This window comes from Cygnus olor, chromosome 2, assembly GCF_009769625.2.
Source record: "Cygnus olor isolate bCygOlo1 chromosome 2, bCygOlo1.pri.v2, whole genome shotgun sequence".
NCBI classification, from domain to species: Eukaryota; Metazoa; Chordata; class Aves; order Anseriformes; family Anatidae; genus Cygnus; species Cygnus olor.
The window spans coordinates 91,451,483-91,466,399 of NC_049170.1; the positions used below are offsets into that span (position 1 = coordinate 91,451,483).

The 14,917-nt window shown below is 40.3% G+C and overlaps 1 protein-coding gene across 7 annotated transcripts in view; it reads right to left on the bottom strand.

Annotated features, from left to right (window-relative positions):
* The window catches only part of EPB41L4B (erythrocyte membrane protein band 4.1 like 4B), a 174,467-nt gene that overhangs the window by 87,616 nt on the left and 71,934 nt on the right, over window positions 1–14,917 (bottom strand). For all 7 annotated transcript variants that reach the window (XR_005817370.1, XM_040548999.1, XM_040548998.1 and 4 more), the window contains 11 exons: window positions 12,962–13,006; window positions 12,150–12,202; window positions 6,427–6,547; window positions 5,744–5,831; window positions 4,601–4,689; window positions 4,208–4,277; window positions 3,866–4,035; window positions 3,660–3,769; window positions 2,410–2,440; window positions 1,614–1,647; window positions 711–778 (listed from right to left, as the gene is read on the bottom strand). Coding sequence is in view for 6 of the 7 variants with exons in the window: in XM_040548999.1 (XP_040404933.1) it covers window positions 711–778; window positions 1,614–1,647; window positions 2,410–2,440; window positions 3,660–3,769; window positions 3,866–4,035; window positions 4,208–4,277; window positions 4,601–4,689; window positions 5,744–5,831; window positions 6,427–6,547; window positions 12,150–12,202; window positions 12,962–13,006 (879 nt within the window). In the remaining variant the exon portion in view is untranslated. The remainder of the gene's footprint in view (window positions 1–710; window positions 779–1,613; window positions 1,648–2,409; window positions 2,441–3,659; window positions 3,770–3,865; window positions 4,036–4,207; window positions 4,278–4,600; window positions 4,690–5,743; window positions 5,832–6,426; window positions 6,548–12,149; window positions 12,203–12,961; window positions 13,007–14,917) is intronic.

Consider the following 14,917-nt stretch of genomic DNA (forward strand, 5'->3'; position numbering starts at 1 on the left):
CCTAATCAGTACTTCTAATAAGATATTTGCCCCTTTCCTGCATTCTCAAACTGAGGCCAAATAGTCTTTTCATGCATTTTAAGCTCAGCTTTACCTCCAGAGTCACTCACACTAAGAACAAAGCCTAACTATTCTGATGTAAGCATATAGAGATTAAAATGAATAGAAATGAAGACTAAGGCTTTTTCAATCAAGACAATAATTGGCCTAAAAACCTGAACAACCTAATAAAGTTTCTTTCTATTAGGATAAAATAGCAGCTGATTTTTATCACACATACACGCACAGTCACATATCCACCAGCAGGTGTGTGCCTCCACCTGTGCATTCCACCAAACTCACCGGATTGAATTTCTTCCAAAAATTTATTTTCACTTCATTTCTCTTGTTACTAATTCAAAACAGCACAACAACACGAACAGGAATATTTTTGTCAAATAGTTCTCAAAAACTAAATGTTATAAGTAATTCCACTAGTTATCTGTAAAGTGCCTGATACATTATTCAATGTACACTTTATTTTTCCATATACATTTCTTGCAAAAGATGTAAGAAGTGCTGTAATGCAAGAATCTGTTCACTCAATCACCTAACTTCTGTTTGCCTTTCATGTGCAGAAAATCACCTGATACGCCCACCAAAGCTTCATACCAACAGATTTAGATAAATTAAGAAGTAATAATCTTTTCCACAAAGTGAGGATTGCTTACCTTACATTCACAGGGGTGTGTGGATGCCAGTGTGGCTGAGCAGGAAGTATATTAGGATGATACTGTGGCTGCAAGGGAAAACATTAAACCTGGTTAATGAAATCATATAAGAACTCCTTAGTAATTTCAACTTTTTATTTTCCTGGAGCCATGAGGAACACGGTACCTGTGAACCCTAGAAGCCCCACTGTTTCAGACCTTCTCCCATGCCATTTGGCATACACATGAAACCTCTTAGTGATGAGCTTGCTCATTAGGACACATTCATGGACAAATGCAGAAAAAATTGCTTTCCTGTTTGAGAGATAACCTGACACATCTAGTGCTTCTCTTAAAAAGCACATCAGAAGAATGTCAGCTTTAATCAAAGGTGGTGAGTGAGAAAGGTTATTATGGCAGCTGCCTTCAGAAGGTCACCAATCTTTGGTGACAGCATTTCGCTCTCATATCCAACAAAAATACCCCACAAACAATTGACCAGCAACGAACTCTTTAAGTGTCGTTATGGTGAAGATAATCACAACTCTGAACTTGTGAAGGCTCCTCCAATGTGAGATGCTGCTCTACACAAAAGAGTTGCTCACAGAGCAGTCTCTTGGGGTCCATCACATGCACAGTCCCACAGGCTCTAACCTGTCATTTCACAGAAGGGGAACGGAAAGAGGGTGGCCAATGGAGTGTATTCAGCTTGCAGAGCATCCAAGGACACAGGGGACGCAAGGCAGAACAGCCCGCTTCACTTTCCCCTGAACTCCCCCCAGTTTGATGTCACTTATTTCTGAACTCATCCCAGAGGAAGGAAAGGGGAGCAGAACACTTGTCCTAATTACAGATGGAAGAAATATATGCCCCTGAATAAGAGAACTATAAGTTAATATTCTCCTCCAAAATTGTTATGCTTACCTGGTAATTATGAACTTCAGGAGTATTTTTAGCACTAAGGAAGGGAAAAAAATAACGTATGTAATCAAGACTGACAAAACCCAAAGATACACAAAACAAATGGCTTTTAGATTAGTACTAAAAAAAAAAAAAAAAAAAAAAAAAGTAGAAGCCTGATTCTGTAACTGTCCAATGGAAGATCTGTTCCTGGCTGAGTTCCGCTAGGTCTGCTTAAGATCAGTCAGTTATAACAGTAAGGACTCTGCGTAACTGAAGAAGCATTATTCTTATTTGTATTTAACTCAACCGTGCAGCCAAACCAGTTTACTTGCACTAACAAATTACTAATTTTTATTAAACCTTCCAGGTCAGTTTCCTATACATCAGGGTTCTACTCTTCAAGGAAGCATTACAGTTAAATAAAATCCATACACTTAAGGACATCAGTAGTTTGTCTAAGATATGAGCCACAGCAATTATGCTGCAAAACTCTATTCTTCATTTTACATTCATGAAACAGGAACAAGTAATGCCAGATAAATTAGCATAACAGTAATAAGCAGAAAGGAAATATGCTTTACTTTAATCTGATCTCAAACACAAAAGGAAAAAAAAAAATTAAAAAACATGGAAGTGCTTAAAGTCTCCGAGGCAGTCCCCAAGGAGAATCTGGTGCTGCATAATGACAGATCCCCAAGCAATTCATCCTACACCAGAGAATTTGTGTCAATAAATCCTTACGTAGAAATGGTGTTTAGAATCCTTTTTGCCTGACAACAGCAATTGATAGGTAAAGAGAACTTGGACAGTCACTTACCACAGTTGTGCTGCTTTCACAGGATTGTTTGCTTAAAAATCAAACAAACAAAAAAATGTAAGGCATGTGAAACATCAGTCATTTTACAGCTATTGTCATTGGGATGTCACACTACAGCTTAAGGGAATACTCGTACAGACATTTGCATGAATTTGTCAGAACCCAGAACAGTTATGAAACCATCCACATGTACCACATAACTGACTCTCATGTAACAAATAACACTATCTCACAAATTCAGTAAGTTTGTATGGTTGTAAAATAGAGACATACTAAGGAGGAAAGGAGGGGCTTACAGCCTCTAGAAAGCATTCGTGCTTGCTGTCCTTTCCCCTCGCCTTTGTACATGAGAAGGAAGAAGTAAAAGTGCCCCCATAATACCACAAGGACTTTTCATGGAACTTAGGTTCATATTCTAGGGATGCATAGGAATCCAAAGACATCCTAAGGGACTATCTGCTCACTCTGCTACAAACAGCAACTACACCTCCAACCTAAAGTAATTTAGAGGGGGATGTCTTGCAGTGCTCCTTCCTAGGTTTTTCTAGGAGGAATAAAAATCTCATCTTAAGTTATGATGTAAAAATGACAAAGCCATAAAGAGGAATCAATTTCTTGTCATTGCGTTCAAATTCACCATGTTTCAACTCCCAGTGAAAGGTGGTTAAGTTCAGGGTCTGGAATCATAGAATTGTACAATAATCGAGTTGGAAGGGATCCACAAGGATTGAGTCCAACTCCTGGGTCCCCAAAGGACCAGACCTCCCCCCCAGAAAAACCAAACAGATCATGTAGAGTCAGAAAAGCAGCAACAACTGCACCGTGAAACTCCTCAATAACCCTAAAACTGTCTGGCTAGATAAGCAAGTCAGTGAGGCTTTTAGACACCACTCCACCCTTGATGACAAGTACACTTTTCCAAAGAGCACGTTACGTGCTTTCCCTCATTTGAGTTTGATGCAACCTTTCCTCTCTCCTCTACTGAGCAACAAAAGGAACCAGAGATACCTCATTCTCCAAAGATGGGGGACTAGAAGAATTAAGCACAGTCAGAGATTAAAAACAGTAGATATGAATGACAGACTCTGATCTGGGAGGAAAAAACATGTCAGTTCTGATTTTTAAGTGGTCTGACATTGTGTTTTTCTGTTTATATTGTGATACAGATTTTATGGTTGTAATATGACATTTGTGTCATGAGTTAACACCTGCATGACACCTGCATGTTCAGCAAACACATCTACACTTGCCTTTAAACGTTGAATGCCTTCGAGAAGGATATCGCTTGCTGGGCCGTCTTTCAAACGTGCTAGTTCTGCGTAACCTTGTCCCATGTGTGGCTTGATACTCTGTCCGCCCACTTAAAATACAAAAATAAAGTTAACTACTGTCTTTTGCTGGATGCCGTACCTGCTCCTCTGTAAAACAAGTATCTTGTTGTTACTTCACTAAATACCTGAATCTGAAGCGTGATCCCAGCCTTATGAAGTCAGATCTACTAGATTTACTATTTGCTGGGGCTCGTAGTCTGAAGAAAGCATGGTGCTCCACTGCACACTTCCACAAATGTTTGCACGTTTTGGCACTGTCTAACCGGAAAACAAATGTGTGCTCTTGCTCTCTGCCCTAAATGCAGAAACAAAAGCTTTGGAAGTTGGCATGCATGATATTAGTTATTGCTTGTGGTAAGAGAAATGCAGCCTGGTCCAACAGTGTGCTGAGTCTCCCCTGTGTTCTTATCAGTCCAACCACTCTCTGCACGTTGTTGGATCAGGCCAAAGAAAGTGAAGAAATTTACCTGTTCATCATCTTCTACAACCACAAGTGTTAGTTTGCTCTTTTTAAAGTCCATTTTTGTGATTTTAGGCCTAAACACACAGGAAGCAAACAGAAAATTAACGGAAAAAGATCATTTTGTAATCTAGGACAATCCCCCAAACTGTATGAGGGATTTGCAATCCTAAACACCTCAGAATACAATACTTTTGTTATGAAGCCCTGGAAATGCAACTATATTTTAACAAATATTTCACATTACTTGCTAGTCGTACTTCTAACCAGGCCAATTTACCTTCCGATCTATTTTCAACTTGTAGATTCAATCTTCATTAAAAATATAGTCAAGACCCCATTATGTAAAGAAGAATTCCAACATTTTAACAGAGAGGAATATAAAACAAAAGCAGATTACCAAAAGAACAGGCCTATTTTATTTGCTCCTTCAAAGATCAATATGCCTGTTGGCGTCAGTCCAAGAGCATATTCACAACCATCTCTTCCCTACAAGCAAGCACAGGATCAATAATCAATACGCAATTAGTAGTGTAAATCTTCTATATAGCGTATCAAAATTCAGAGGTTTTAAACTTTATAATTAAATTTGCATTTTTTAACGTTACAGAGCAGAAGAATACACAACTGTATTGGGTGTAAACCAGAGAGCTTTGGCAGCAGATGGCTGCAGGGCATACTTTGTGAGAGGAGGCCATGTGCTGCCTCAGACAGCTTTGATACCCAAGGAGCTCAAACATAACACCCAAGGAGCTCTTGAACAGCTCACACACGTTTGAGAGCAAGCTGTAGCTGCCAGGGGAAGTTGGCATAAAAGGAAAAATTTGAGGAACATGGGAAAAGGCATGTGGAAAGGGACATGACTGGAGATGCACTCCTGGGAAGAGCCTGTACACACGGGAGGGCCTATGGTACATCTGAGGGCCCACGGCCACCTCACATCATGGCAGGGTCACCACTGAGGGACTGTGGCCTGTAAGTGATCCGCACCAGGGCAGGTCTAACCTTGAGGAGCCACACCCCACGGGCACCTCACACTGGGGAAGGGACAGCCCCCAGGGACTGCAGCCCACAGAGAACCCCCCTGGGGCTGGATGGCCTTGAGGGAACATAAGCCTGTGGGCAACCCATGCAGCAGTAACAAGCACAGCTCAGCAAAGGAAAGTGAGAAAGAAGTAATAAGCAGCACAAAGAAACTGTTATGCAGATGACCCCAACATTATGTCCTGCCTTGGGAGGGGCTCAGTGTAACCTGCAGGGAAAACAAGAGGAGTTGATGCTAGGAAGCAGGGAGAGTAGTGCTAGACTGAAGCTGAGTCTAGGGAATGGGTAGGGAAAGTGTTTGAGCTTCTGTGTTTGTTTTATTATCTTATTTTTTTTCCCTTGGTACCCAAACCAGTAATTAAAATTTTATGTTAATTGACAGTATATTAAATTAAGTGACATTGCCTGAATTGAGTCTATTTTGCCTGGATTGCCAACTGCATCTCCATTCAATTTTCTGGCCCCATCTTAGTAAAATAAAATACAACATGGGTCTTACCTTAACTACATGCATATCTACACCATACATTTCTAGCCATTTTGCTTTGTTCAAGTAGCACAATTCAGCCTGCGCTGGGCTCTTTCCCCTAAGAACATAAAAATTAATTTAAAATACAAAGTTTTTGTCTGTTTTAGAAATTTTAAAATTTGTTTCCCTGCTCCTTTTCTTTGTGCCCTCAGTCTTAATGACACTAAAGGGATTTCAAGGATATCTTATGCTTTTACTTTCTTCTCTCCAAGTGAAAATAGATCAGAGTGACAAAAACTGAAAAAGGTCTAAAATTGCCAATAAGGATGACAGCTCAGGTAAGGCAGGATCACTGGAATGTACCGCATTCACAAAAACACAGAAAAAGTTTTTGCTACTATCCTGAACACAAAACTCCATGTGCATGCATGAAAGAGAAAGGATTGCTTCCATCAGTACAAAAAAAAAAAAAAAAAGACTGCTTGAACTGTTACAAAATGACCTAAAGAAAAGACAAACAAAAACCCTCACCCCACCAACCTTCCCTAAACTAAAACTAGTTATTTCTGGGGAGGAGGTTTCTGTCTAGTATACTTCTCAACTCACGTAATTGCTGTTTTATGTTTGTTAAAGGGACACTTGTAGACATAGTTGACGTTGGAACAAAAGAAAACACTCTGTTGCTAGACACCACTCCCACACAGGTACCCTACCTGCACTCTTTCCACTTCTGGAAAATGTCAAATTCCATTGCTTCAGTCTGGTTTGGTGCAAACCTGAATTCAGACACTAGTTCTGGTGTGTGCTCTGGGTGTTCACACTCTCCCAGCTCAGCTGTGATTCATCAGTTGGAAAGTTAAAAAAAAAAAAAAACAAAAAACAGGATGACTAGAAATATTGAATTCCATAATCTCCACATAGATAGTTATAGTTCATCTGTTTAAGTATGTTGTAGAAGAATACATTTTTGCTGATATTTTAAATTAAAAACAATCAAAAAACCTACCACAATCTCAAAAACACTTCTTACAGCAAAATGAAATAAACTCATTTACAGGAGCAGTTTAAGACTGTGGTAAGCAATTCTAACATTTAAGAACTGCAGTCACTTCTCTGGATTTTGAAGTGTTTAAAGGAAATAAAGTTTCTATTAAAAGAAAAAAAATCAATGCACTACTGTTTCAGAAAAGGTTACTTTGAAATTTCCTATCCCTGCAATGACATCATACTTCTCATTCCAAACATTCCCCATTCTGCTGCTTGCTTTGTCACATTAGTGTAGCCATCCAAACACAAAGACAATAGCCAGTCTCAAGAAACTAGTGATAAGGTTTGTTTGTTTTAATCCACGATGGTGATGTAATATTAAGTAATTTTTAAGGAAAGCAATGCTGAAGCATCTCCATAATTGAGGTATCACTTTCTACTGACTTAGGTAGGGCCTGCTATATTTTTTTCTAGGAGCAGAACACTTGCAAGCTCTGCTGAGCTCAGCAGGAGATGCAAGTGCTAAGCATCTCAATGACTTGTGCCCTTAGCTGTCTCGTGCCTGAGACATGCCTTGCTCCGGGAACCTCTCAGCCTCACAGACGCTGTAACGTCAGGTCTGAGGCACAAACATCAGTGGCAAATACACTCTTCAGCAATACCACATCACCATTTGCTGTGATTCCAAACCAGTGTTTTTTAAGTTAGTGTCTCTTCAGGAAAATATAGAGGGAAATGAAAGCCCTTGAAGAAAAGTTTCAGTGCTCCAGGGCAGTTTTACACAACATTTGCAAAAACTTCTAACCAAGATTCATAAATCATTAATTCAACCACTTTTCTGGATTTTGAAATATTTAAAGGAAATAAAGTTTCTTAAGTTTCAAAAATACCTAGCAGGATACATTAAAAACATATGAATTTACATTTAAAATGTGATCTGTTAACCAAGAACGTACTAGGTGTTTGAGTACTTGAGCTATGCTCAAACATTTTGCCCTGGTTTTGACATTTGGCATTCCTGAGGATATTAAACAGAGTTCACTGATCTTTGTTTGTAACACATTTTTTCCCCTCTCCTTTTCACCAGTATTCTTCCATGGTTAGTTACAGTATTCTTATCTATACATCTTCAACAGATATCTCAGCTTTGCTGCTGCGTTATCTAAGTTGGAAGCCTATTTAACACAGATGGTGCGAAGAATTACTGGCAGTCCAATCTCCAGTACGTAAGAGGGGAGCTACAAACACATCAGTAAGAAGGACTTCAGAGGGAAAAAAAAAAAAAAGAGTAAGAAACTAAGTCTGATGTGTTGACAACCATCTAGGAAAAACATGGGAGATTTCTCTACCATTTAACTGAGAGAAGGCGGAGAATGAAAGCTGACTATGCCATAAGGAGGACATGTAAAGATGACAACCACTGTTCAAAAGTTCACGTAGGACAAAATATGCCAGGAGAGATGCTAAGGCAGAAGCAAGGAAGCAAAGGTGTTACTATTTCATTTAACAAGAAAAAAAAAACAGCCTTGTTTCTCAATAGCTGCACTGACTATTTACTCATTTTCTGGCACATGAATTATCATCCTTCTGATCTGTAGAGTTCTAAGAAATGGTCTTGAGAGCAATAGCTAGTAAGAGCCCATGTAGCTAGGCAGCAGCTGTGTGGAAAGGGACCTTGGGGTCCTGGTGGATACTAAACTCAGTACGGGTGAACCGTGTGCTGCCCCAGCCAGGAAAGCCAACAAGACTCTGGGCTGCATCAGCAAGGGCATCACCAGCAGAGATAGTGAAGTCCCCCTCTTAATTATCCCACTCTGCACTTGTCAGGCCACACCTGGAATACTGCGTTCAGTTTTGGTCCCCGCTATCCTATTCAAAAGAGGTGTGGGCAGGCTGGAGAACGCCCAGAGAACCACCACTAGGACGATCAGAGGACTGGAAAGCCTGCCATATGAGGAAAGACTGAGGGAACTGGGTGGGTTTGTTCAGCTGGCAGAAAAGGAAGCTCAGGGGAGAGACCATCACTATGTTCCAGCACTTAAAGGGTAGCAAACAAAGACAACAGGCTCCCTTTCTACCAGGAGACAATGGAAAAGACAAGAGGCAATGGGTATGAGTTGCACCAGGGGATGTCCTGACTAGACACAAGAGTAAAAATATTTTACTGTGAGAACAATGAATCATTGGAATAACCTCCCCACAGGTGTGGTGGATTCTCCAACATCTGGCTCAGGAGCACCACTATTTTTCAAAACATAGGCAGAGCAGAGGACCCATCTCTTTCTCTGGGGTTTTCACAGAATCATCTAGGTTGGAAGAGACCTCCAAGATCACCAAGTCCAACCTCTGACCTAACACTAACAAGCCCTCCACTAAACCATATCACTAAGCTCTACATCTAAATGCCTTTTAAAGACCTCCAGGGATGGTGACTCAACCCCTTCCCTGGGCAGCCCATTCCAATGCCTAACAACCCCTTCAGTAAAGAAGTTCTTCCTAACATCCAATCTAACCCTCCCCTGGCACAACTTTAGCCCATTCCCCCTCGTCCTGTCACCAGGCACGTGGGAGAATAGACCAACCCCCACCTCGCTACAGCCTCCTTTAAGGTACTTATAGAGAGCGATAAGGTCGCCCCTGAGCCTCCTCTTCTCCAGGCTGAACAACCCCAGCTCCCTCAGCCGCTCCTTGTAAGACTTGTTCTCCAGACCCCTCACCAGCTTCGTTGCCCTTCTCTGGACTCGCTTGAGCACCTCCATGTCCTTCTTGTAGCGAGGGGCCCAAAACTGAACACAGTACTCGAGGTGCGGCCTCACCAGAGCCGAGTACAGGGGGATACTCACTTCCCTAGACCTGCTGGCCACCCTGTTTCTTATGCAAGCCAGGATGCTGTTGGCCTTCTTGGCCACCTGAACACACTGCTGGCTCATATTCAGCCGACTATCAACCAAAACTCCCAGGTCCTTCTCTGCCAGGCAGCTTTCCAACCACTCATCTCCCAGCCTGTAGTGCTGCTTGGGGTTGTTGTGCCCCAGGTGCAGGACCCGGCACTTGGCCTTGTTGAACCTCATACAGTTGGCCTCAGCCCATCGGTCCAGCCTACCCAGATCCTCCTGCAGAGCCTTCCTACTCTCAAGCAGATCGACACACGTACCTAGCTTGGTGTCATCTGTTTTATGACAGAAACGTCATACTTTGGCATGCCCCATCCTCTTTTCTTCTCTTTATTGGGGGGGGGTGGGGGTTACGTAGCATGTTTATATTCATTATCCATGTTCTTAAATAAATAACTGCGTGACCTGGAGGCAACTTTTAAAAAGAAGTTTTCTAGAGGTTTCTGAAAAGTGCAAAAACATGTTCATAGTAAATACACTGTTGATTCGTTTATACAGAGGGGAAAAAGTTTACAGTATTTCTATGAAGAGATCTGATGATGGTCTTTCAATTCTAAATTGAAAGCTGGAAATCTGAGAAAAAGTTTTTCCTTTTGAGTTTAATTACTACTTTCAAAAGCATACGTGATTAAATACAAAACCCATACAAGACTAATGAGGTAGTTAAAAACTTATTCTACCAGTGATAACTCAAGTATTTTTGTTTATAACCTTTATGTGGATAACCCCTAATTAAAGCATGTGATTACGCATCTGCTTTACAAGTTATGCCATACTGCAAATCAATGTTGTCTTCCAGAGAATTCCTTCACAGGGCTGGCAACAAAGCAATGATTTATGTTTGAAAGAGGATTCATACAAAATGCCAGCCTGCGAAACTGTTGTTTGAAACAAAGAAAGAATTAACATAGCATAACAATTTCCTTGATAAAGAAAACTTAATGAAATTTACAGATGTCCTATAAATAGAAGAGGGCTCTTTTTCAGAGGTTCTAGAGTACCTATTCCTAAATAGCCTTTTAGCTTCTTCCTTACCTTGAGGAAAGCCAAACTAAGCAGAAAGATTGGATTGTTTAGGGTAAAGGTAACCTACTGGGGAGGGAATAATCACTTGACATTTCTTTAGACTCTTCCGCTGAATTAAAAGATTCCAGTATCAATAAAAATGTAATAAATGTTATAGAAAAAATGCTAATTATAGCATAAGCCAGCAGAGATAATAAATCAGTTGTAGTAGGTAAAAGAATTTTGGAGAAATTTATTGCAATTATGTCAAAACAGTGGAAAACAAAAATAGATCGCAGAAAAATATAAAAATACCACAACACCACAACTCAGACATGTTCCCACATACTGTGTCAAGAAGTCTTAGTTTTGACACCTAATTGGAGATATTATAAATACCTATGTTCCACAAGTGGATGATGGATAGCTACTGTATTATGTTTACTTAGTAATCACAGGTGTTAATTACTATCCAAAATGTTGAGGCATCAACCTATCATTCTTTGCTTGGTAGTTCTTGCTTAGACCAGGGGTGAGGTTACCGTTGTTTTTATCTGTGAAAATGGAAGCAATGAATCAAATACGGGCTCCAGATTTTCTCCACCTTAAAACCACAAATGGAGTTTGCCTGTGGCAGTTCTTTGCACACCTAGCTATCAGAGCTGTCCCAGACAGGTGCAAATGGAAAGCAAGACATAACCTTCTGCCTCAAGATTTATACCTGTTGCTGTTTGGAAATGAATTCCCAGTTTTAACTGTCAAGCCCATCTAGAATCACTGAGTTATCTTCATTGCTCTGTTATACTAAGACACTCTGCCTCTTAGTAGCATGACTCCATGTGTCATTGCCAGCCACCAGCAGAACAAGAACAGTATTTTTCACTTCAATCTTTTTGCTGCTGCTAAGCGTAGAATGATCCAGATCATGACACTTTCTTTTAGAAAAAATGAACTTGAAGCTTCATTACACAAGTTTCCTCCCTATCTGCAAAACAAACTGCCTCAAATGAACCTTAGTTCTCATCCTTCCATGTACTTCTCTCCTCCCCAGTACCTGCCTTTCCCTCCCTTGTGCTACAACCATCTCCTGTTCCACACGCTGCAGAGGATCTCTCCCAAGTACTGGCCAGGCTACAGGAAGCCCATGTTCAAGGCTACACCTGCAGGGGCTGGCATACCATAAAGCGTATACTGCCGGGCCAGCTTCAGGCTCCGCAGATAACACTGTGCACACACACCATGGCTTCTCCTTCAGTAGGGAGCTATTTGTGGTTTCCCTTCTCTGCTCAGCCCCTGGTTTCCATGAAACCTTTGTCTCCTCATGCCTTTGAGGCTCCTTCCCCTTGTTAAATATGCCAGTGTGGCATATGTTGTTCAGGAGTTATGAGTGGAGGGAAGGCACAAAGGCCATCTCCCTGAAATTCTCCTCCCAAAAGGAATGGCGTCAATATATGATCAATGAGAAGACGTTAGTAACATAGTGTGAGAAGAAACCAGTAGGTGAACATTTTAAATACAATAAGACAAATCACTTTCAAAAGACTGCATACCTTGGAGACACAGAGCTGCTAGTTCAACAGCAGTTTCATACGGGCATTTCAGTCTTAAAAAAATAAAAAAAAGAAAAGAAAAAACAAGCTATAAAAACAATGTATTTTTTTTCCTAAGTGACTTCTTGCCAAACAGCTAAAAAGCAGTCTGACAGATGAAAGGGGCACGTCAACTTCCACAAGATCACTTAAACCACAAGCTATTAATGATATAAAATATCTAAAATTAATTTTTACTTGCATATGATTATTTTCTCATTTGGTACAGTCTCAGTAGTGCCAAACACATGATATAGTCTACTATAAAACAAGCCTGAGTAATAGAGACAACCATGTGGTTTTCATTATTTTTAATTAAAAACAATAAAGATCAGATACAAATTTATTGGCCAGGGTGAGACTATAAACATACAAAATATTTTCTGAAGCATTCACTTGTACAAAGAGTGATGTACTTCATCATCTTTTCCTCTTCTAGTTTACTTGTCAGACTGAAAAATATGGCAAGCTTATGCTACATTTTAAAGTCATAAAAATCAGGACAGTCTTTGCCCTATTTATGTATTTCTATCATCTGCTCAATCCACAAAAGGTGTTTACGCATTTTAGTTTTCAGTCCTATTTACACAAAGTCATATGCTTCTGTATCCTAAAGGAAAGAAATGCTTATAGAACTGTACACCACATTTATAATCTGTGCATGAATACCGTAAAGAATGGAAAAGATCACACAAAGTAAAATTTTATATCACTAAGAGATTAACTATTATAAATACTTTAAATTACAGCTGCAAGAGCAAAGAGGTACTTACTTCCCTGAAAGAATGTCTTGTCGGAGCTGTAATACAAACAGGTACCTGACAAATAAAAATTCAGAAAGTCAAAACTATATAATAGTGTCACCTTTCAAGCCCCAAAGGTTGGAAAAATACCCAACTCATTAAGTAGTCACAGTTTCATTACTTTTCTCTTAAACAAAAGGGCCTTTGGGATCATTCAGATATACCTTGCCACCTTCAAAGTTCCTTAAACTTTTGCTACACTTGAAGAAGGGACTGTTATTCACCTGCTGCTTGTGCCCAGTACCTTGTCCACCTCCAGGTCACAAACACTGTGCTCCACTCCAAGCACACAAAGGAGCAACCTAAAAGTTACTGACAATCCGATGTTTTCCTGAACTGTTTCAGGCAAGAACTAAACTATGGGATTTAGACGCAAAACACAGATAAAGGCGTGAAGACTTTTGGGGCTACCTCCTCAAACAGAAATACAGAACATGGAAGAAATCAAAGCTGGGCTAAAGGAAAAGTTCAGACCAAATGTCCACTTTAAATGGCAGAAGAGCTCTGAATAACAGAAACCTGAATTCCATGGAGCCCACACATTTATTTAGAAGGCCAAGTAGGTATTTAACAGAAGCTTAAAATACTACAGTTTGCAGGCTGTAATCTCCAGCTCTAGGCACGCTTCATGTTTCACAGCCACTCAGAGCTGAGGTCTGAGGCATGCAGAAGTGCCCGAGGCCACACGAGAACTCTGTACAGGACAGGATGGCACAAGCAGGCTCTGCACTGCTCTGTACACTGAGGGTGAGGCTTGCAATGACGAGCGTAGCAAGACAAGAAGGCATGAAGCGCTGCTGTCAACCAAGTAAAGGCAAACCTCTCCTATCTTTACATAGGATGCTAGAAAGACAAAGTGCTTTGCATCACTGAGGACGTGCTGTGAACGTGGTGAAGAATGAATAGTCGGAATCAGACAGGAGAACAGAACTGAAAAGGAAGATTAAAAAGATTTCTTGTGATACACTAAAGCAGAATGAGATTTATCCACATTAGCTCTGTGTCACATTTCTGATTCATGTACTTGGCTAATACCTGACTTGCCAAACCTGGGTATTTGCACACGTAGATTAATGACAGACAAGTATATTTCCTGTTCCTATTGTTTCTCCCTGATGATTTGCAATCCCATGAACTCATCCAATTTTACAAGAAAAATCCGAGCAGTGTTTCTCATCAGTGCCAGCTCGCCTGCGCAGCACTGCAGCTCTGCTCTGGTTGCAATGGCTTTGCTCCTTTTCTGCATGCAGACGGACAAGCACCTGCATCTCACCTGTTGGTATTCCAAGTCAGCATACCTTAAAAATTCTCCACGACACGCATGTACAGACACATTCCTCTGTTGCTTTTCTATCTTAACTAACTTAACCAGGTCCCATAAAAGTGACAGCAGATAGCGTCCAAAATGTGCTGGATTTCAGTTGTTTTTAAATCAGTAAAGGACAGAGTGGGGCAAAGGGTTTCACCACTTCCACATTACTGTGATAATTATGAGAATGCAGTGTTTACAGCTTCAATAGGAACTGGATATCCTACTAAAAACATCTATGCAGGGAACCTCTTGACGACTACCCCCACCCCCAATTAGGCCATTTCATGGTTAATGTTGGAATAATTCTGACTATATAGTTGTTAATCTTTACTTTTTACTCAACATGTTACGTGGAAAATATGACCCTGCCAGCATAAAGTCTTAAAAAAAAAAGAAAAGAAAAACAGCAACATTCAAAATTACTTTCTCCCAATATAAAAGAAAAATTAAAGCTATTTTTTCAGAGTAAAATCAATTTCCAAATCATTTTCATCTTTCATCCACAGTTTTACAGTGGTATCTGTCAAACTTATAATTAAAAAATGTATATATTTGTAGCACTGAAAATTTAGGTGATTAAAGTGCTTTTCCAATTAAAATAGTCTTCCGAAATG